This window comes from Capricornis sumatraensis, chromosome 7, assembly GCF_032405125.1.
Source record: "Capricornis sumatraensis isolate serow.1 chromosome 7, serow.2, whole genome shotgun sequence".
In the NCBI taxonomy this organism is placed as follows: domain Eukaryota; kingdom Metazoa; phylum Chordata; class Mammalia; order Artiodactyla; family Bovidae; genus Capricornis; species Capricornis sumatraensis.
In genome coordinates this window covers 118,483,956-118,504,367 of record NC_091075.1, presented here as the reverse complement: position 1 = coordinate 118,504,367, position 20,412 = coordinate 118,483,956, and the positions used below count along the sequence as shown (strand labels likewise).

The following is a 20,412-nucleotide window of genomic DNA, read 5'->3' as shown; positions in this document are numbered from 1 at the left end:
TGGTGTTCGCCAGGGCTTCCCCGGTGGCTGACCGGGTAAAGAATCCGCCCGCAATGTGGGAGACCTGGGTTCAATCCCTGGGCTGGGGAGACTCCCCTGGAGAAGGGAAAGGCTACCCACTCCAATATTCTGGCCTGGAGAATTCCATGGACTATGTGGTCCATGGGGGTCGCAAAACTGGACAGGACTGAGTGACTTTCATTTTCAGCAGTATTAAATATATTCATATTGCTGCGCCTCCATCCCCTAGCGCTTCATCTTGTAAAACTAAACCTCTGTCCCCATGAGACGTTATCCACTCCCTCCAGCCCCAGACAACCACCGTTTATGCTTTCCGTCTCTGTCACCTCGCGGACGCTGGGGAACTTGTGTCAGTGGGCTCGCGCACCGCCTCTGCGACTGGCTCGTGTCGCAGAGCATGGCCTCACAGTCCATCCCTGTCGCGCACGTGCTGTAATCCCCTTCCCTTTCAAGGCTAAACAACATCCCGGAGTAAGGCTGGAGCGCGCCGTGCTTACGCGCTCATCTGTCAACGGTTGCTTCCACGTCTTAGCTGCTGTGAATGACGCTGCGGTGAACACAAGTGCACAAATATCTCTTCAAGATGTACTTTCAATGCTCTTGGGTAGAAAGCCAGAAGAGGAATTGCCAGATCTCATGGTAGGTCTCTTTTAGTATTTTGAGGAACCTCCACGGCAGCTGCACCATTTTACATTCCCGCCAGTGGTTCCCAAGAGTTCCAATTTCCCCACATCCTCACCAGCGCTTGTTGCTGTCTAGTTTTTGTTCTGTTTTGATAGTAGCCTTCCTCACGGGTGTGAGGTTTGGATTTGCGTCTCCCTGACGATCGGGTTGAGCATCTATTCATGTGCTTATTGGTCATCTTCTCTGGACAAATGTCTATTCACGTCCTTTGCCCATTTTTAATTGGGTTGTGTATTTGTTGCTGTTCCTGGTGTCGAGTTTTAGGAGTTTCCTACACATTCTAGGTATTAGTCCCTTAACAGATACATGATATGCAAATATTTTCTCCCATTCCGTGGGCTGCCTTTTTACTCTGTTGTAGTGTCTTTTGAGGCACAAAATTTTGAAATTTTCGCAAAGTCTAGTGTGTCTATTTTTTCTTCTGTTACCTGTGACTTTGGCATCACATCCAAGAAACCACTGCCGAGTGTAATGTCATGGGCTTATGTCCTATGTTTTCTCATAATTTTGTAGTTTTAGCTCTTACATTTAGATCACTGATCCATTTTGAGTTAATTTCTATATAAGCTGTTAGGTAAGCGTCCCGTTTCATAAGTGTGTGCATACGTGTGAGTGTATCTTTTATTAGATTAAGAAAATGTCACTCTATTCCTAATTTGCTAAGAGATGTTTTGATTAAAATAGGTGTTGAATTTTTCAAATTCTTTTTCTCTAACTTTCAAAATGATTTGGTTTTTCTTCCTTTTTAAAAATTAATATAGAAAGACATTGACTTTATTTTCAAATGTTAAACTATGCTATGCATAAGTCAAACTTCCTAAGACATTATAATTATTTTGTACAGCCCTTATTTGTTTATATTAATTCACATCAAGGTCTTAAGTCTCTCCTGTGCACCCATATTTCCATCTGGGATTTTTTTCCTTTGTCAAAAGAACTGCAATTAGTTTTTCTTTATGCGCAGTCTGGTGATAACAAATTTCTTTAGTTTTGTATTTCTGAATAGCCCACTATTTCATCTTAATTGTTGCAGAATATTTCTCCTGGTCATAAAATTCTGATTGTCAGCTTTTTCCTTTCAGCACTTTAAATATACATCATTTCATTGCCTGCCTCCACTGTTTTTGAGAAGACAGCTATCAATTTATATTTGTTTCATAGCAATATGTCTCTTTCCTCTGGCTGTGTTCAAGGGTTTCCTCCGTTTTCAGCCATTTTGCTGTGATACACCCAGGTATGTGTTCTGTCCATCTTGCGTGTAGTTTTCCTGAGTCTCCTGAATCTGTGGGCAGAGATTTCTCTTCAGTTTTGAAAAACTCTTGGCCATGATTTCTCTGAATACAGCTTCAACAAACTGCCCGTTTTTTCTGTTCTTTCCTTCCGATCCCAATCACGCACATTAGAGTTTCGAGTGTGTTGCCCATACCGAGGCTCTGGACTCTGCCCTTCCAGAGTCCCCAGCACCTGGCCCCTCCCCAACCCCATGAGTCCGCCCTCCCCCACGGCCACTGCCCATCCAGGGCCTGCTCTTCCCTTCCCGGCCTAGGATCGTCCACCCTCTCCCCTTGCTCCTTGTCTCCTCTCCCAGCTGAGCGCCCAGAGAGGGCAAGGGACTCAGCTTCTGGGTCCAGGGCCACGTCCTGCTCAGGATGCCCACTGACCCCCCTGGGCCTCCCGGGTCACTCCTCCCTGCCTGGATTCAAAGTGCGTTTGGCTCCTGACGGGGCGAAGGGCAAGAAGGCCAGCAGAGGAAAGCTGCCCTGAGCCAGGAAGGCCTGCCAGGCCCAGGGAGAGTGTGGCAGGGGGCCCTGGGGTTCCGGACCAACAATTAGGGACGAGTGGCCTCTCGGAGACCAGGGATGGTGGGAGGAAAGACCTCAGGGTCCGCCGAGATGGGGCCAGGGAGAGTGTGGCAGGGACACAGCCTCAGAGGAGAGCCCCCCGACCCACCCCCACAGGAGCCTCAGCTGGGCCCTGTCGCTCACAGAGGCCACCATTGCTGGGGGCACCACCCAACCTGAAGCGAGCTTATTGGGGAAGGGTCGAGGTCAGGGCTGCTGGCTGGAGGACCCACTGCTGAAGGCCAAGGGAGGCCCTCAGGACACCATGCCCACAGGATGGCACAGATGGTGCCAAGGCCACCCTGGGAGGGTGGGGGGCGGTGAGAAGGGGCAGAGTGAGCCTCAGGGCAGGGGAGGCACTGTTCACTGAGGAGAACTGAGCGCTTCACCCCTAAACTAGTCAACACCCTAAACCAGTCAACACCCCTAAACCAGTCAACAGCCCTAAACTAATCAACACCTTAAACCAGTCCATACCCCTAAACTAGTCAACACCCTAAACTAGTCCACACCTTAAACCAGTCAACACCCCTAAACCAGTCAACACCCCTAAACTAGTCAACACCTTAAACCAGTCAACACCCCTAAACTAGTCAACACCTTATACCAGTCAACACCCCTAAACCAGTCAACACCCTAGTCAACAGCCCTAAACTAGCCAACACTCTAGTCAACACCCTAAACCAGTCAACACCTTAAACCAGTCAACACCCTAAACTAGTCAACACCCTAAACCAGTCAACACCCCTAAACCAGTCAACACCCCTAAACCAGTCAACACCCCTAAACCAGTCAACACCTTAAACCAGTCAACACCCTAAACCAATCAACACCTTAAACCAGTCAACACCCCTAAACCAGTCAACAGCCCTAAACTAGTCAACACCTTAAACCAGTCCATACCCCTAAACTAGTCAACACCCTAAACTAGTCCACACCTTAAACCAGTCAACACCCCTAAACCAGTCAACACCCCTAAACTAGTCAACACCTTAAACCAGTCAACACCCCTAAACTAGTCAACACCTTATACCAGTCAACACCCCTAAACCAGTCAACACCCTAGTCAACAGCCCTAGTCAACACCCCTAAACCAGTCAATACCCCTAAACTAGCCAACACCCTAAACCAGTCAACACCCCTAAACCAGTCAACACCTTAAACCAGTCAACACCCTAAACCAGTCAACACCCCTAAACTAGTCAACACCCTCTAAACTAGTCAACACCCCCTAAACCAGTCAGAAAACTAGCAGGAGGCCCGTGCCTGGGCCCCAGTCCAGCGCACGTGGGGGGCGGCCTGGCCCAGGGGGACGCCGTGCGTGGCCCTGCCCACCCCGCCCCACCCCGGTCTCACAGAGACGCTCAGTCACAGAGGCGCTTCTGTGAGAAACCAGAGGGGGGCCTGGCGTCCACGCCGTCAGCCAGGGTGGCTCTGTCTCGGGACAGGGCGTTTGTGGACGGGTCTGAAGGCTACGGGCCGAGAGCAAGCACCTGTTCTCTGGGGGAGAAGCGGTGGGGGTCAGAGGGCGCTCCCAACAGCGGAGCCAGCGGTGAAGACGCCAGCACCCCCGAGGTGAACGGAGGTCAACGCCGGGGCTCTCAGTGAACAGAAGGCGAAGAGTCAGCCTCACAGAGAAGTGCAAAGGCAACCACGCTCTGAAGCTGTGCCCGGAGGAAACGCATACCCTGGAGCTATCGGCCGGCAAAGCAAGACCAGACTCATCCAGAGAGCTCACTGTCAGCCCTGGATCAGTCGCAGCCCCGAGGGGCTCAAGGGCACACACCGCCCTCCCCCTCACCTGATTTTCCGCAGCAGCGTGTGGAAGGGCCGGAACAGCTCGGACATGTCCTCCACCTTGCGGTCCAGGTTCAGGGGTCCGTCCGCGTAGACCACGAGGCCGCTGCATCCAAGCACAAAGCCAGCCTGGCCTCAGCCCCATGGCCGGCCCAGACTGCTCCTGCTTGCGATTCCCTCTGAGCTCGAATTGTAAATAAGTTAGGAAAAAGCAGTGAAGGTGCCCCAGGTTTCATCCCTTCTCAAAGCGGGTCAGCCTGTGTTCGTTTGGGGGATCATAACAATCACAAAACACGGCCGCACACTTCTCTGCTGCCGTCAGCCGACTCAGTGTCGAAGTCTGTTGCTGAACCTGCCTCCTTCAAAGTGGAAACACTGGCATCCTAAGTCGCTTCAGTCGTGTCCAGACTGCAGCCCTACAGACCACAGCCCACCGGGTTCCTCTGTCCATAGAATTCTCCAGGCAGGAATATGGGAGTGGGTTGCCACGCCCTCCTCCAGGGGATCTTCCTGACCCAGGCAAATTCTTTACCGCTGAGCCACCAGGGAAGCCCGGAAACACCGGATTTGTGTTTAAATATAACACAGACACACGGTTGGTGAGAACTGGCCCTGAAACCACCTACTGCAAAGAGAAGCAGGAGTTGGGGCTGAGGCCCAACCTGCCCTCCCCCAGCCCAGGAGCCCTGACCCCAGGGCTGGGCCCTTGGCGGTGGGGACGGGGTCCTTCAGGGGTACTGCATAGACCGGGCGAGACTTTCCAGATGGCGGTGGTTCAATTAGTGTGTTTGGGGAACAATTTCCCAAGACAGAACTTTGACTTCGTGGGAGAATGTGTTGGTCACAGCACAAAATCAGAGTGAAAACAGACAGAAAAAAAGGCGGGTTTGGGGAACCCAGGGTTAGTTGCTCTGTGGCATGTTGGGTCTTAATTCTCCTGCATTGAAAGGGGGATTCTTAACCTCTGGACCACCGGGGAATTCCCAAGACTTTTAACCAATCCTTAAATTCTGGATAGGGCTTCCCTGGTGGCTTAGTTGGTAAAGAATCCGCCTGCAATGCACGAGACCCAGGTTTGATCCCTGGGGTTGGGAAGATCCCCTGGAAAAGGGAATGGCAACCCACTGCAGTATTCTTGCCTGGAGAATCCCATGGACAGGGGAGTCTGGCGGGCTACAGTCCATGGGATCGCAAAGAGTCGGACACGACTGATTTAACACTTTCACACTTTAATTCTGGATACATACCTCCGTACCAAATTTTTATAAATTAAAAATAAAACTTCAGTGAAAAAGCTTCATAAATACGCGTTTTGTGTCCTGCTAGGTCAATACAATGAAATTCTGCAGGAATTTGCGTGCTGCCGCCTGCCAGGCACCAAGGACATTGGGTGACTAGCAGGGAGGACACTGCTCCATGACACAGGCCAGGGGCAGGGACACAAAAGTGAGCCAGATCCCGAATCGGAAAACCTCCGGAGAGGCGGGAGGATGGGGATGCGGGTGGCGGCCGAGGGGCCGGTGATCTCTTTTCAGAGACGACGGTCACTGAAATCAGTGGTGATGGTTGCACGACCCAGAAGCACGCGCTTCTGTTCAACACGCTCATTTGACCTTAGACGGGCAGGCTGCCTAAGGGCCTCCTTCCAGGTTTAGAGCAGGTGCCCTCTAAGACGGCGGGAGCTGATGAGAGTTTCCTGGGAGGGTCTGGCTTCCCACAAGACCACCGGCGAGACCCCGCAGGGGGAAGGCAGCGAGGCCAGGAAAAGCGAGGTGCAGGCCACACCGCGAGCCCAGGGGGAGCCGCAGGTGTGGCGGGGGTGGACGCCACGCGTCCCAAGGCAGCTGCTCAGGCTTCTCTGAAGCCCCGGGTGCCAGCCCCGCCCCTCGCCCCCCACCTTCCTGGGTCTCCATCGCCTAGGTCCTCCCTGTACTCCAGGGCACATGAGGCTCTTTGCTCCAGATCCCCGGGTAGTGGCGTCTGCCCAGCTCGCTGCCCACCGGTCCGGCACGTGGCACACGACCCATCTAGGCCCCTGTGGTCCAGTCTATGGACACCTCTATGTCCCAGAGGCCGGGCCCCGGGAACTGCTCAGCCCCCACCCCCGGCAGGTTCTCCCCGCAGCCTGTGCCTGGACCGGTCCTGGCCCACGTGTCCACCCCACTCTCCCTGGGCCAGTCCACCGATGGCCACACCTGCCAGGGGCCTCGGCCCGGCACCCCAGCCGCCCCCGGTCCCTCACCTGGCGGGGGGGCAGGCAGTCTCCATCTGGGTGTCCAGGTGTGGGTGCACAGCCGTGGACCAAGCCCAGAACACCTGAGCTCCGACCTTGGCTCCGAGTGGCTCTGAGACGCCCAGCACGAGACCGTGCGCCTCCCGCATCCGAGTTCTTAGGCCTGAACCCACGTGCTGCCCTGCCGTCTCCGAGGCCACGAGCCCGCAGGCCTGACCTGGAGCTCCCCAGCCCTCATCGCTGTGCTCCCGCCCCATCACCAGGACCCCTGCTCTTCAGCCCACGGGCCCCGCCTCCCAGCCACCCCGCGGATCATCCAGACAAGCTCGTCACATCCTCCCCAGGGACAGGGGCGCCTCGCCTCTCGTCCCTGCAAAGCCGGCTCCCACAGCCCCTGCTGGTCCCCTGTGCCTGAGGTCCTCCTCCCCAGGCTGGGAGTGCCCGTGGCTGACATGCTCACCTGTCCCCCCATCGAGGCTGGGGGTCCCTCCCACACCAGGGTGAGGGGGTGCACCTGGAAAACCTGGCTCCTTGTCTGCTGGAACAAGGGCAGGCCCGCCCGGTGACTGCTCCGGGGCGGGTGGACGGCCACCATCAGGGTACAAGCACCGCTCAGCACCACCCAGAGGGGCCTGGCACCCCTGGGTTTCTGCAAAACGACCGCCCGGGGCAGCGTGAGGGACACTCACCACACGATGGCCAGCCGGGGGATGGTGAACATGAGGGCTGGCTCGTAGTCATCAATCATGTCCTGGGTCAGGTACCCGAAGCCCAGGGCCCTGGCGGGGAGGAGACAGGGAGCAGGCGTGACCACGGCCAGGCGGGGCTGGGAGGGCGGCCGCGTGGGCCTCACATGTGACCATGGCCAGGCGGGGCTGGAGGGCGGCCGCGCGGGCCTCACACGTGGACACGCGGAGGACGGCGGCTGCACGAGCCCGCTCCGAGAGCCCCAGCTCCTCCTTGGCCTCCCCTACCTTCCCACCTCCTGACCCACTGCTGGACAGAAGCGGGGAGCACGAGAGAGGTGCCCGCCAAGCGGGGCTGGTGGGGGCAGCTTGCCATCCGACACCGCAGAGTAAAGGTGTTGCGGGAACGCCGCCCTGAGCCAGCAGCAGCCCCTGAGAAGCAGCAGCCACTCTCCTGCGTTCACCCGCCTCCAGGGATACAGAGCTGGCGTCCCTGCACGTGTGGGCAGGCACGCACCAGCGTGCTCAAAACCAAAGGTTCCCCGCCGTCTGACAGACTGCTGATTTGAAATATCTATCAACGCCTAAGAGTGAATAATCTGTCTCAAATAATTAACAAACTCATGATGTGGCATCATTGTTCTTTAGTCGCTCAGTCGTGTCCGACTCTTTGGCACCCCGTGGACCGTAGCCTGCCAGGCTCCTCTGTCCCTGGGATTCTCCAGGCAAGAGTACTGGAGTGGGTTGCCATTCCCTTCTCCAATGATGTGATATTAGGCAAGTTCAAAACTTACCTGTCAGCGAAATACTAGTCAGATATGAGGAATATTCCAGGTTCAATCTTAGTTTATTCATAAACCCTGACTTCAGATCTGACCCCTGTCCCCGAACAACGCATGCTTAGATTACCGATGAATCACCCCTGAAACCCAGCCTGCCGGGGCTCCATCCTGGCCTGGTGGAGAGAGGAGTGGAGGACAGGAAGTGAGGAGGTGGGAATGTTAGGAGCAGCAGGAGAAGGATGAGGAGGTGAGGAGCCTGGCTCCTCGGGCTGAGCCTGGAGCCCCCCTGGCCCCTGCGAGCTTCACCTGCTGGACCGACCCTCCAGGCCCAGAGAAACGGGACTGTGGGGCTGGGGGCAGGCGGCCAGGGCTGGTGGACACGGCACACGGACACGGCGCCCTTCCCAGGTGCAGCCCTCCCCCAGGTCGGGGTGGCGGGAGCACTGGGCCCCCGGGTCACAGGGGCCTCACCTCTCCACCGTCTCGCAGAACAGCACGATGACCTCCTGCTGCACGTAGTACTCCCGGGGGGACTTCACGGGCACCATGGCCGACACGTAGCTGCGGGCAGAGGGACGGGGTGAGGGCCAGCCCCGGGCACCCGGCCATGCCTCCGAGCCCTGTAGGGCTTAACAGACAACCAAACGGGGTCCCTCTGACTGCAGCCCCCTGCCGCCTCTCAAGGGCTCACAACAAGGCCCCAGCATCACCCCTCCTGTTTTCAGCCGAAGCTCCTCCCTCTTTGGGCCGCAGCCCGCCTGGAGCTGCCACTCCTCATTCTGAGAGGGCTCCCCTGCCTCCAGGGAACGAGGGAGTGACCACGTGCATCCAGGGCCAGCGAGGGACCCCGGGCCCCTGCGGAGCAGGTCTCGCTGATTCCCCAGGTGAGAACGCTTTCCCTTCCTCCTAAGTGACTAACTGGCCTTTCTTGTAATAACAGCTCACTTGGGGAAACCTGGAGCAGACAGGGAGGTAGAAAGGTAGAAAGCTCATGTGTGGGCCCGGCTCCCTAGAGAACCATCTGGAACCTTGTGACTTCCTCCTCCGCCCACACATCACAAGTCGGGCAGTTTCTGCTACCCCGCACCGCGGTGGGCGGGGGTGGGGCCTCCTGCGTCTCCGGAACCCCAAGCGTGTCTGCGTCTGTTGAACACCTTGCAGCCCAGCCCCCACAGTCCCGGGCCCTCCAGGGCCCTTGGGGGGCGGGTGGGGGGAAGGGGGCCCTGCCCTGTCGTCTGCAGACTCGCTGAGCTGAAGGGGGCTCTCCGCACCGTGGAGCTGGGGACCCAGCAGGACCCTAGCAGCCACTTCATCCCGGCTCGGGCGGTGTCCCGGGTGGGAGCCCTAAGACGCGCTGGGTGGGGAGGGGGCGGTGGATGACCTGCACCCACAGGACCGCCCCGGGGTCTTCACCGCTGGGGGGCGCCAGGGGCAGAGGTGGGAGCAGGACGGGGGTGTCCCTGCGACCTTCCGCCTGCCCTGGCCCCTCCCCTCGCCGTGCCCACCCCCACCCACCCCAGGGCTCCGCTCCACCCCCGACGGCCGCAACCAGCCGGGGAGGGCGCCTCCCTTCGCGGAGTCTTCCGCGGCAGACGGCCGGCTCCCCCACCAGCAGGCCGGGGCCGCGACCCCTCGCGGGCGGCCTCCGGTCACCTCAGCTCGAACTCTGCGAACAGCACGTCGAAGTGCCGGAGCGCCTCCCGCATCTTCTCCGTGTAAGTGTTGAGGTCCCGCAGCGCCTGGTCGCGCAGCGCCCCGCGCACGTCCTCCAGGCTGCGGGTCAGCTCCTTGGCCAGCGGCCGCATGGCCATGCTCTCCAGCTCGCGGTTCATGATGATGGAGCCGGCAGCCAGGCACTGCGGGCGGCGGAGGGGTCAGGGCAGCCCGCCCGCGGAGCACGCGCCACCCCGGCGACGCCGGGACAGGCCCCCCCCCGCGTGCCCCGGGAGGCCGCGGCCACACGTCGGCAGGGGCGGGGTGGGGGCGTGGCCTCCCCGAGCCCCTCCCCGAGCCCCTCTCGGAGCCCCTCCCCCGCCTCCCATCCATGAGACCCTCCTGCTCCTTTCTGGGCACCAGCTCTCTCCTGATTTCTTAGGTGCACAGCGGTGATAACAAACGCTTTTGGGTTTGCGGCTCCACACGGGGCCCTGCTGGGCATGTGACCCCTGTCTCCCCGCCCCGCCCCCGGCCCCGCAGACACCCCATTCTGGCTCTCGCCCAGGCCCACGGCCCGGGAGCTGCCCCCTGCTCCCCGAGACCCCCACCTTTCTAAGATGCAGACACTTGGTGTCCACAAAGCTTCCCTGCTTCGCCTCTCGGCCCCCACAGCTGCCCCTGCCCTTGGGACCCACTTTGCCGAGGTGAAAACTGAGGCTAGGGGAAGAGACAGCCTGCCTGGGGCCACCCCCACCATCTGGAGCCGTCCCCACTGGGGACACCCCACCCAGGCGGTTCGGAGGAGCTGGTGGGACAGACTGAGATGGGGGAGCAGGCAGGCCCAGGGCCGGCAGTGTGCAGGGAAGTGGGCGCATGGGAGTCCTGGAGAGCTGGGCGGGGGGAACGGCATGTGCTAGCGTCCTGAGAGAGGGGCCGGGCGAGGGGCTCCCACGGACACCGCTGCACAGAGCGAGGCTGGTGCTGCCTGGGGTTGGGGGGAGCACCTCCCTCCAGAGCCTCAGGCGCCTCCTCGGGCGCTGAAGACCAAGATCTGAGGGGCCACGTGGGTGGTGGCGGCGGTGTGGGCTGGTGCAGCTCCCCCGGCCCCGGGGAAGGAGTAAACAGCCCCTTGGGGGGCAGTGCTGTTTGAGTGTCACTGTAGCAGAGGACCATTTTCACATGCCTGGGGGCCTAAGGGCCTCACAGAAATCACACGTGAAACCTCATGTCTGTATTTGCGTGTGCAGTTTCAGGGGAGCAGGTTCAGCACCATCTGCCACCCGTGGGAGAGGAGACGCCCTGCACCTGCAGGTGCCCAAGGGGGCCAGGCACGGAGGGACGGCTGGGCTACCTCAGCGCCGAACCACAGCTGGCCAGCCAGGTTGTCATGGCGGATCTCCTCAGGGAACTTGACACAGAAGTCCCGCGGGGCTCGGTCATGGGGGATGCACGCGTCCATGATCTGGTTAATGATGTTCAGCACGTTGTCCTGAAACAGAAGCGGGAAGGGTGCTAGGACACAGCTCCAGCGGGCAGCTTAGCAGGACCGCTGGGCAAATCCGAGAAGCAAGCCCGGTGTGCTGGGAGGTGAGGCGGCGACGTGGCAGCACCTGGGGCCTGCTGCAGGGAGCCCAGCCTTCCCAGAAGCACCCAGGGAGGACCACCTGCCTGCCTCCTCTTCCCCACGGCCAGGTATCTAGTGCGCCCGCCACAGGGCGGGGGCCACTTCCCACGTCAGTCCCCACGGGCACGGTGCGGCGCCCTCCGTGATGGCTGAACTGCCCCATGCAGACCCACCCTTGGCTCCCTGCAGCCTCGGCCTCGGCGACAGCCCCAGTGTCTCTCTTAATGCCTGTGCACACATCTCTGAGGACAGAGCTGGAGAAATGGAGTTCCTGGGTGACAGATGGTGGGTAGGTGCCCAACATGCTACTGGAGAAGACTGGAGGAAGAACTCCAGAAAGGATGAAGAGGTGGAGCCAGAGAGAAAACAACACCCAGCTGGGGGCGTGACTGGCGTGGAAGTCAAGTCCGATGCTGTAAAGAGCAATGTTGCATAGGAACCTGGAATGTCAGATCCATGAATCAAGGCAGATTAGAAGTAATCAAGCAGGAGATGGAGAGAGTGAACATCGACATTTTAGGAATCAGTGAACTAACATGGACTGGAATGGGTGAGTTTAACTCAGATGACTATTATATCTACTACTGTGGGCAGGAATCCCTCAGAAGAAATGGAGTACCCATCATAGTCAACAAAAGAGTCCAGGACACAGTACTTGGGTGCAGTCTCAAAAACAAGAGTGATCTCTGTTTGTCTCCAAGGCAAACCATTCAATATCACAGTGATCCAAGTCTATGCCCCAATGAGTAACGCTGAAGAGGCTGAAGTTGAACGGTTCTATGAGGATCTACAAGGTCTTCTAGAACTAACACCAAAAAAAGATGCCCTTGACATCACAGGGGACTGGAGTGCAAAGGCAGGAAGTCAGCAGATCCCTGGAGTAACAGGCAAGTTTGGCCTTGGAGTACAAAACAAAGCAGGTCAAAAGCTAACAGAGTTTTGCCAACAGAACGCAGTGGTCATAGCAAACACCCTCTTCCAACAACACAAGAGAAGACTCTACACGTGGACATCACCAGATGGTCAATACCGAAATCAGATTGACTATATGCTTTGCAGGTGAAGATGGAGAAGCTCTATACAGTCAGCAAAAACAAGACCAGGAGCTGACTGTGGCTCAGATCATGAACTCCTTATTGCCAAATTCAGGCTTAAATTGAAGAAAGTAGGGAAAACCACTAGACCGTTCAGGTATGACCTAAATCAAATCCCTTATGATTATGCAGTGGAAGTGAGAAATAGATTCAAGGGATTAGATCTAATAGAGTACTTGAAGAACTATGGATGGAGATTTGTGACATCGTGCAGGAGGCAGTAATCAAGACCATCCCCAAGAAAAAGAAATGCAAAAATACAAACTGGCTGTCTGAGGAGGCCTTACAAATAGCTGAGAAAAGAAGAGAGGCGAAAGGCAAAGGAGAAAAGATACACCCATCTTAATGCAGAGTTCCAAAGAATAGCAAGGAGAGATAAGAAAGGCTTCCTGGGTGATCAATACAAAGAAATAGAGGAAAACAATAGAATGGGAAAGACTAGAGATAGGAACGGAGAAGGCAACGGCCCCCCACTCCAGGACTCTTGCCTGGAAAATCCCATAGATGGAGGAGCCTTGAAGGCTGCAGTCCATGGGGTCGCTAAGAGTCGGACACGACTGAGCAACTTCACTTTCACTTTTCACTTTCATGCGTTGGAGAAGGAAATGGCAACCCACTCCAGCGCTCTTGCCTGGAAAATCCCAGGGACGGCAGCGCCTGGTGGGCTGCCGTCTATGGGTTCACACAGAGTCGGACACGACTGAAGCGACTTAGCAGAGATAGGAAAGATTAGAATTTTCTCTTCCAGAAAATTAGAGATACCAAGGGAACATTTCACGCAAAAGTGAAAGTGAAAGTCACTCACTCATGTCTGACTCTTTGCAACCCATGGAATTCTCCAGGCCAGAACACTGGAGTGGGTAGCCTTTGCCTTCTCTGGAGGATCTTCCCAACCCAGGGATCGAACCCAGGTCTCCCTCACTGCAGGCGGATTCTTTACCAGCTGAGCCACAAGGGAAGCCCAAGAATACTGGAGTGGGTAGCCTATCTCTTCTCCAGTGGATCTTCCTGACCCAGGAATCAAACCGGGGTCTCCTGCATTGCAGGCAGATTCTTCACCAGCTGAGCTATCAGGGAAGCAGATGGGCAAAATAAAGGGCAGAAACAGTATGGACCTAACAGAAGCAGCAAATGTTAAGAAGAGGTGGCAAAAATACACAGAAGAACTGTACAAAAAAGATCTTCACGACCCAGGTAACCACAATGGTGTGATCACTCACCTCAAGCCAGACATCTTGGAATGCGAAGTCAAGTGGGCCTTAGGAAGCATCACTACAAACAAAGCTGGTGGAGGTAATGGAATTCCAGCTGAGCTATTTCAAGTCCTAAAAGATGATGTTATGAAAGTGCTGCACTCAATATGTCAGCAAATTTGGAAAACTCAGCAGTGGCCACAGGACTGGAAAAGGTCAGTTTTCATTCCAATCCCAAAGAAAGGCAACGCCAAAGAATGTTCAAACTACCGCACAATTGCACTCATCTCACATGCTAGCAAAGTAATGCTCAAAATTCTCCAAGGGAGACTTCAACAGTACATGAACCGTGAACTTCCTGATGTTCAAGCTGGATTTAGAAAAGGCAGAGGAACCAGAGATTACAGTGCCAACATTCACTGGACCATGGAAAAAGCAAGAGAGTTCCAGAAAAACATCTACTTCTGCTTCATTGATTACGCCAAAGCCTTTGACTGTGTAGATCACAACAAACTGTGGAAAATTCTTAAAAGAGATAAGAATACCAGACCACCTGACCTGCCTCCTGGGAAATCTGTATGCAGGTCAAGAAGCAACAGTTAGAACCGGACATGGAACAATAGACTGGTTCCAAATTGGGAAAGGAGTATGTCAAGGCTGTATACTGTCTCCCTGCTTATTTAACTTAAATGCAGAGTATATTATGAGAAACGCTGGGCTGGATGAAGCACAAGCTGGAATCAAGATTGGGGGGAGAAATATCTATAACCTCAGATACACAGATGACACCACCCGTATGGCAGAAAGTGAAGAGGAGCTAAAAAGCCTCTTGACAAAAGTGAAAGAGGAGAGTTAAAAAGTTGGGTTAAAACTCAACATTCAAAAAATGAAGATCACGGCATCTGGTCCCATCACTTTATGGCAAACAGATGGAGAAACACTGGAAACAGTGACAGACTTTATTTTGGGGGGCTCCAAAATCACTGCAGATGGTGACTGCAGTCATGAAATTAAAAGACGCTTACTCCTTGGAAGAAAAGTTATGACCAACCTAGACAGCATATTCAAAAGCAGAGACTTACTTTGTCAACAAAGGTCTGTCTAGTCAAAGCTATGGTTTTTCCTGTAGTCATGTATGGATGTGAGAGTTGGACTATAAAGAAAGCTGAGTGCCAAAGAATTGATGCTTTTGAACTGTGATGTTGGAGAAGACTCTTGAGAGTCCCTTGGACTGCAAGGAGATCCAACCAGTCCATCCTAAAGGAGACCAGTCCTGAATATTCATTGGAAGGACTGATGCTAAAGCTGAAACTCCAATACTTTGGCCACCTGATGCGAAGAACAGACTCCTTGGAAAAGACCATGATTCTAGGAAAGATTGAGGGCAGGAGGAGAAGGGGACGACAGAGGATGAGATGGCTGGATGGCATCACCGACTCAATGGACATGAGTTTGAGCAAGCTCCGGGAGTTGGTGATGGACAGGGAAGCCTGGCCTGCTGCAGCCCACGGGGTTACAAAGAGTCGGACACAACTGAGCGACTGAACTGGACTGGGTGGACAGACGCTCTTAGAGAGGCTCTTCAGCACCTACTCTCTGTGCTGCTTTGACGGACATTCTTGGCCTGTGTCATCCTGGGCTCGATGGCAACATGGCCATCCGACGTCACTGAGGGTCACTAAGGGCTGACCTGCAAGCCCGGCCTCCGCAAACCTGCTCTACTGAATCTTAGGTGGCATCCCACTGCTTTCTCAAAACCGTCCTGTTCTGTATGCGTGCGCTGGTCATTCAGCAGAATCACGAGAATGTTCAAAATTCGTTTCTTTGTGATTTGTTAGGGGTGAGATGAATGCACACCCATCCCAGGAATCGGGAACCGGGCGAGCGGAGGGGCGGGGAGTGTCCTTGGAGCAGAGACTGGAGGTGGCACGCCTCCTCCCTGCTCTCGTCCCCATGGGCTTCCTCCCGTCAGCTGGGATTGTCTGTGTGCGTAATTCTGCACGCTGCTGTCGCCTACTGTTGGGAGACGTTATTTTGACTTCCCACAAATCCAGCTTGTGGTGGGGAGCCTCGTAAGATCCCAGCGAACGCCCCATCCTTCCAGCTCCCTGCTGCCTCCTCTGCTGGATGCTCACGACACTTCTAATTTTCCGTGAATAACGCAGTCACCATGTGGCGCGTGGGGCCTGACGCTGCACTTGAGGCTGGTCCCTCATAAGCCATGCCTAGAGGCAGCGCGACAAAGCCGAGTGTGAGCTGCGATCAGCCGGACTGGTTTCCAGAGAGACGGCACTGACTGAGTCTCGCCCCGGGCAGTTTTGTCTCAACAGCCCTCCCCTCCCCTGAGGCCCGAGCTTCGTTTTCCTCAGGCAGTAGACTGAGCAGGAAGCGTGACTTTCTAATGCAAACAGGTGATGTGCTAATCTCTGAAGGAAATTAGGCAGCATAAGAATTGCACCAAACATGAAAATGCAATCCAGCCATCACTGAGCCGTCTCACTGTCAGTTCTTTTTAAAGATTTTCTGGGTGGGCAGGTCCCTGTCTCACGACTGAACAAACCAACAAAAAACTAATGTCAAAACCAGCAGCAAGTGCCCGGGAAACACCAGAGGGTACTGCGGGCCAGGGAGCCAAGCCCTTGCCCAAAGTCGTGTGGCCTTTTAGTGGGGATGCTCCCCACCGCCCAGCCCAGGACAGGAGCTGCCTGAGGACATCCCGGTAAACAGCCGCCGAGGGACCCAGGAACGCTGATGGGTCCCCAGAGCTAGAGCAGTGTCCCTCACGGGATATCTACTGGGACATCCGATTCCAGCCAGGATGGAGTAACAGGAATGAAAACCACCTCCTCAAACGATAAGGACGGAAGCAAGACAAGGACTCTCCAGACACTGCACATCAGGCAACGCGCGACCCCAGAGAGAAGAGGAGCAGAGGAGGAGGGAGCCGTGACTGCCCAGCCCACCGCCTGGGGGGGTTCTCGGGTCCTGGCACAGACAGGGCGGACCAGACGGAGCCCAGCAAGCGCCCAGCATGGGGAGGCAGAACCGAGAGTCTGCGGAAGCCAAGGCCACCAGAATCCAGAGGACAGAGTAGCGGAGGTGAGTGAGCTGCCTGGGGAGACAGTCACGGGGAGGCCCCTCCCTGAGGGTCCAGGGGGCGCAGGCCCCACAGCATAGAAATGCTCACAGATCACAGGGCATTGAGTAACACCAGGTGTACCCGGTAGCAATTCTTCTTAGCCCCAGACTAAACAGAGCTCTGAAGCTGCGTAACATCTTAAAAAAAAAAAAAGAAAGACCCAAAAGGATCAAACCATTTCCAAGCAACCAAACTGTATTACAAAATAAGCTCTAAAAGCTTAACAGGAAAACAAAACTATTCAGCTACCAGCAAGGTAGAATTCCCAATGCCAGGCATCCAATAGAAAAATGACCAGGCTCGTAAACAATTAGGAAAATGTGACCCCCAGGCCCCCCCGGGAAGCAGAATCAGGCTGGGCCGGTGCTGTCCTGCGGGCCCCGCACAGACGCCCCTGTTGAGTGCAGGGCACCTGATGTGATGGCATCTGGGAAGCCTGAGGCACCCCAGGCAAGGGGCCGAGCCCCTGCCCGCGGCTGAGAAAGCTGTGACCTCCGGGCACGTCCGGGGGCGTCCACGTGCTCCGGGAACTGACGCACGGATGCTGGGAACATCAGGGGCGGGGAAGAAGCCAGCGGGAAGAGCAAGCGCGTGCCTGCTCAGGGTCCGAGTCCGCGACCCCCTGGACTGCAGCCTGCCAGGCTCCTCTGTCCGTAGGACTCTCCTGGCAAGAAGACCGCAGTGGGCTGCCGCTCCCTCCTGCAGGGGATCTGCCCGACCCAGGGATCGACCCACATCTCTTCACTGGCAGATGGATTCCTCACCACCAAGCCACCTGGACGGGAACCAGCTAAATCTGGAGCTGGGAGACCCCCCAGGGTGACAGGGCTCTGAATCAAGGCCACGCGGGGGCCCGGCAGGGCATGCTGCCACCAGCCCCTCCACCAGGCTGGCACGTTTTATCTCACGTGTGTTGTGGTCACTCATGGCACCTCCCGGTGCGCGGCCTCTGTCCAAACCCCTCCCTGCCTGCAGACGCCCACCCCGTCCCCCCGCCCCCAGTGCCATCATCCACCTTCTGCAGAGGGGCACCTCTGCGGGGAAGCGCCACAGAACGAAGGAGGGAATGAACCAGTGGCATCGTGACAAACAGAACGTGAGACCTCAATGAAAACTAGAAAGGGCAAAATGCCTGTCTCAGGAGACGTTAGAGATGAAAATCACGTCCCCCTGTGACCAGCTGAGCTTCATAGGAGTTCACTGCCGTGGGAGCCCCCGACAACGAGAGGCGCCGCAGTAACGGGCCAGCCACATGTGACCCTGCCGGGCCTCTGTGAAGGGGCGGCTCGCACAGGGAGGCTCGCTATGGCGGCTCTTCTAAGTCCTGTTTCCTCAGTGGGCAGCTGAGTACTAAGCAGGGCCCGGGGGGCCTCAGCCACACTTGGGGCCATGCGGTTGTGCAGAGAGGGGTCCTCCCAGCGGGCCTGACTGCCGTCCTCCAAGAGGCCCATGTGTGGGCTGGCGTCCAGGAGCTGGGGTGTCGGGAGGGCCCCCAGCACCCCCACGGATGGGGGCTCCCTATGCCTCCGTGCTCTGTCTGTGCTCACACCCTCCCTCCTGGGGCTGGACTGAGTGTCTGCCCAGCAGAGGGGCCCGCAGGGCCGGCCCCCAGTAAGAACCCCGGCTCTGAGTCTGTGACACGCTTCCCTGGGGACACGTGTCTCTGTGGGTCCGTGTGTGTCCTCGGGACGGGATTCTGGAAGCTGGGGCCCGTCTCCCCTGGACCCCACCCCGTCCCCCACTGGGCCTTCTCGCTTCGCTGGTTCTGCTTCGCAGCTTCTGGCTGTGATGGATCGGAGCCGAGAGGACCGATGTGCCCGGTCCGCGCGTCCTCCTGCTGGAACCCGGGGTGGCCTTGGGGACCCCGACCCGGAGGTCCTCAGGGAGTGTGAGGCGTGGAAGGTTCTGGTGTTGCCGTGTGACTGCGAGGTGCTTCAGCCGACTTTTATGACTCTCTTCCACCTTTTCTGAGCTGCTTCGCGGGCATCCAGTCCCAGGCCGACCTCCCTCTCTGCTTTTCCCGACAAGGCTCTGCGAGGCGCCAGCTGAGTTTCACCTACTTGGTCCGTCTGTGTAACATGCAGTGAGCAGGCCCGGTGGGGCTTGGGATCCAAGAGTCCCAGGAAGCAAGTCCCCCCCTGCCAGGAGAGCCGGGCCAGGTGGGGAGGGGCAGAGAGCGGCCTCCTGCCCGGCAGGGTTCAGCGAGCTGCAAGGACTGTGGCCATCCTCCGCTGGGGAAGCAGGCTGTCCAGGGGCCAGCCAGGTGGGAGACCCCCGTGGCCCTGGGCCCTGGCCCCTCCTGAGAGATGACAGAGGAGGGTGTGCTCCTCCTATAAGAACCGTGATGCTTGAAACCCTTCGGGGACCCTACCCGCCTGTGATCTGGGACGCACGCCCAAGCCCCCACCTCCCCAAGTGGAGAGGCGTGGACTGGCGGGCTGAGCAGGCTCTGGAACTCTGGAATGGAAGTTGTCAGGCTGGTGAAGCCGTGCTTGTTGAGCTGTAGGAATTCCCAGCAGGGCGGCCTGGACCGTCCGTCAGTCTGGACCCTGCAGTGGGGAAGTCACCACCCACCAGCTCTGGGGCAGCCCCCCGAGGGCCCTCTGTCCCCCCCATTCCCCTGGAGGGGGCCCGTGAGCCCGGCCCTCCTCAGCAGCTCTGCCCGCCCCCTCCGCTGTCCCCGCCCCTCACCTGGCAGGAGCGGAACTGGCTGACAAGCAGCGTGCAGCGCTGGGGGTCCTTCCGCCCGTCCAGGCTGTCCAGCTCGGCGGCCACCTGGCTCAGCTCCTCATCCGCATGGTAGAACTGTGCCAGCAGCTGCGGGTCCGACCGCTGTGGGGAGAGCGGAGTGAGCAGACACCCGAGTGTGGCCCCCTCACCTGACGGGCCCCTGCATCCCTGTGTGCATGGGGGGGTGGTTGGTGATCACAGACAAGGGGCTGGGGGAGTGCTGGGGGCCGAGGACAGTGGGCTCACTTAGGAAGGAGCTTTACTCCGGACACTAAGCCGAGGCCATGATGGCAGCGGCTGAACGGACGGCCGGCTCCCCTGCCCAGCCCCGCCAGCGCCCCCAGCACCCCCAGCCCACAGCCCGGCTTCCACGACGCCAGGAGGAGCGGGCCTTTGGGGGGGGACACCCTCCTCTCAGAGGCTCAGCTCCCACAGAACCCCAGGGGGCCCTTCTGATCCTGGTCTCGATGCGCCTCTGTCCGGCCTGCGGGCCACCTGGTCCCTGCCCACCCCTGGCTCCAGCCTGGCACCCACCGCGTGTCCTGCCCACACGCTCCCAGCCACCGCAGGCCTCCACGTGGTCTCCCTCCGGCCCGGGGGCCGAGGGCGTGTCCCCTCGATCTGAGTGCAGGGTGAGGACATGTTCACGGAAGGGGTCCTAGCCAGCTCTGGGGCAGCCCAGAGGGCCCTCCGTGATCACAGAGAGACAGGAGCGAAGGCCAGACAGCAGGTCAGCCCCTGCTCCCTCCTTCTTCCGCCTGGGAATCAGCCTGCCCGTGACTATGCCCTGCAGTCTGCTGAACACAGGCTAACTTGTTTTTGTGATTTCTCAGTTCTCTGCTTGGCTGATGGAGCCTGAGTTTCGCCCCTCCCCCAGTGTGGCCCATTCCCGGGTGGATCTTCCTCCGAGCAGGGGTCTTGGTTATCAGGAC

At 57.4% G+C, this 20,412-nt stretch overlaps 1 protein-coding gene across 2 annotated transcripts in view; it reads right to left on the bottom strand.

The window, feature by feature from the left end:
* The window catches only part of ZFYVE28 (zinc finger FYVE-type containing 28), a 50,780-nt gene extending 31,204 nt beyond the window's left edge, over positions 1–19,576 (bottom strand). The window contains exons 1-6 of one of the 2 annotated variants that reach the window (XM_068975345.1): positions 19,442–19,576; positions 11,052–11,189; positions 9,698–9,900; positions 8,516–8,605; positions 7,266–7,355; positions 4,348–4,449 (exon numbers count right to left, since the gene is read on the bottom strand). In XM_068975345.1, the coding sequence (XP_068831446.1) occupies positions 4,348–4,449; positions 7,266–7,355; positions 8,516–8,605; positions 9,698–9,900; positions 11,052–11,159 (593 nt within the window). In that variant the 5' untranslated portion in view covers positions 11,160–11,189; positions 19,442–19,576. The remainder of the gene's footprint in view (positions 1–4,347; positions 4,450–7,265; positions 7,356–8,515; positions 8,606–9,697; positions 9,901–11,051; positions 11,190–19,441) is intronic. The other variant, XM_068975346.1, reaches the window with a different exon arrangement.
* Between the last annotated feature and the right edge of the window lie 836 nt (positions 19,577–20,412).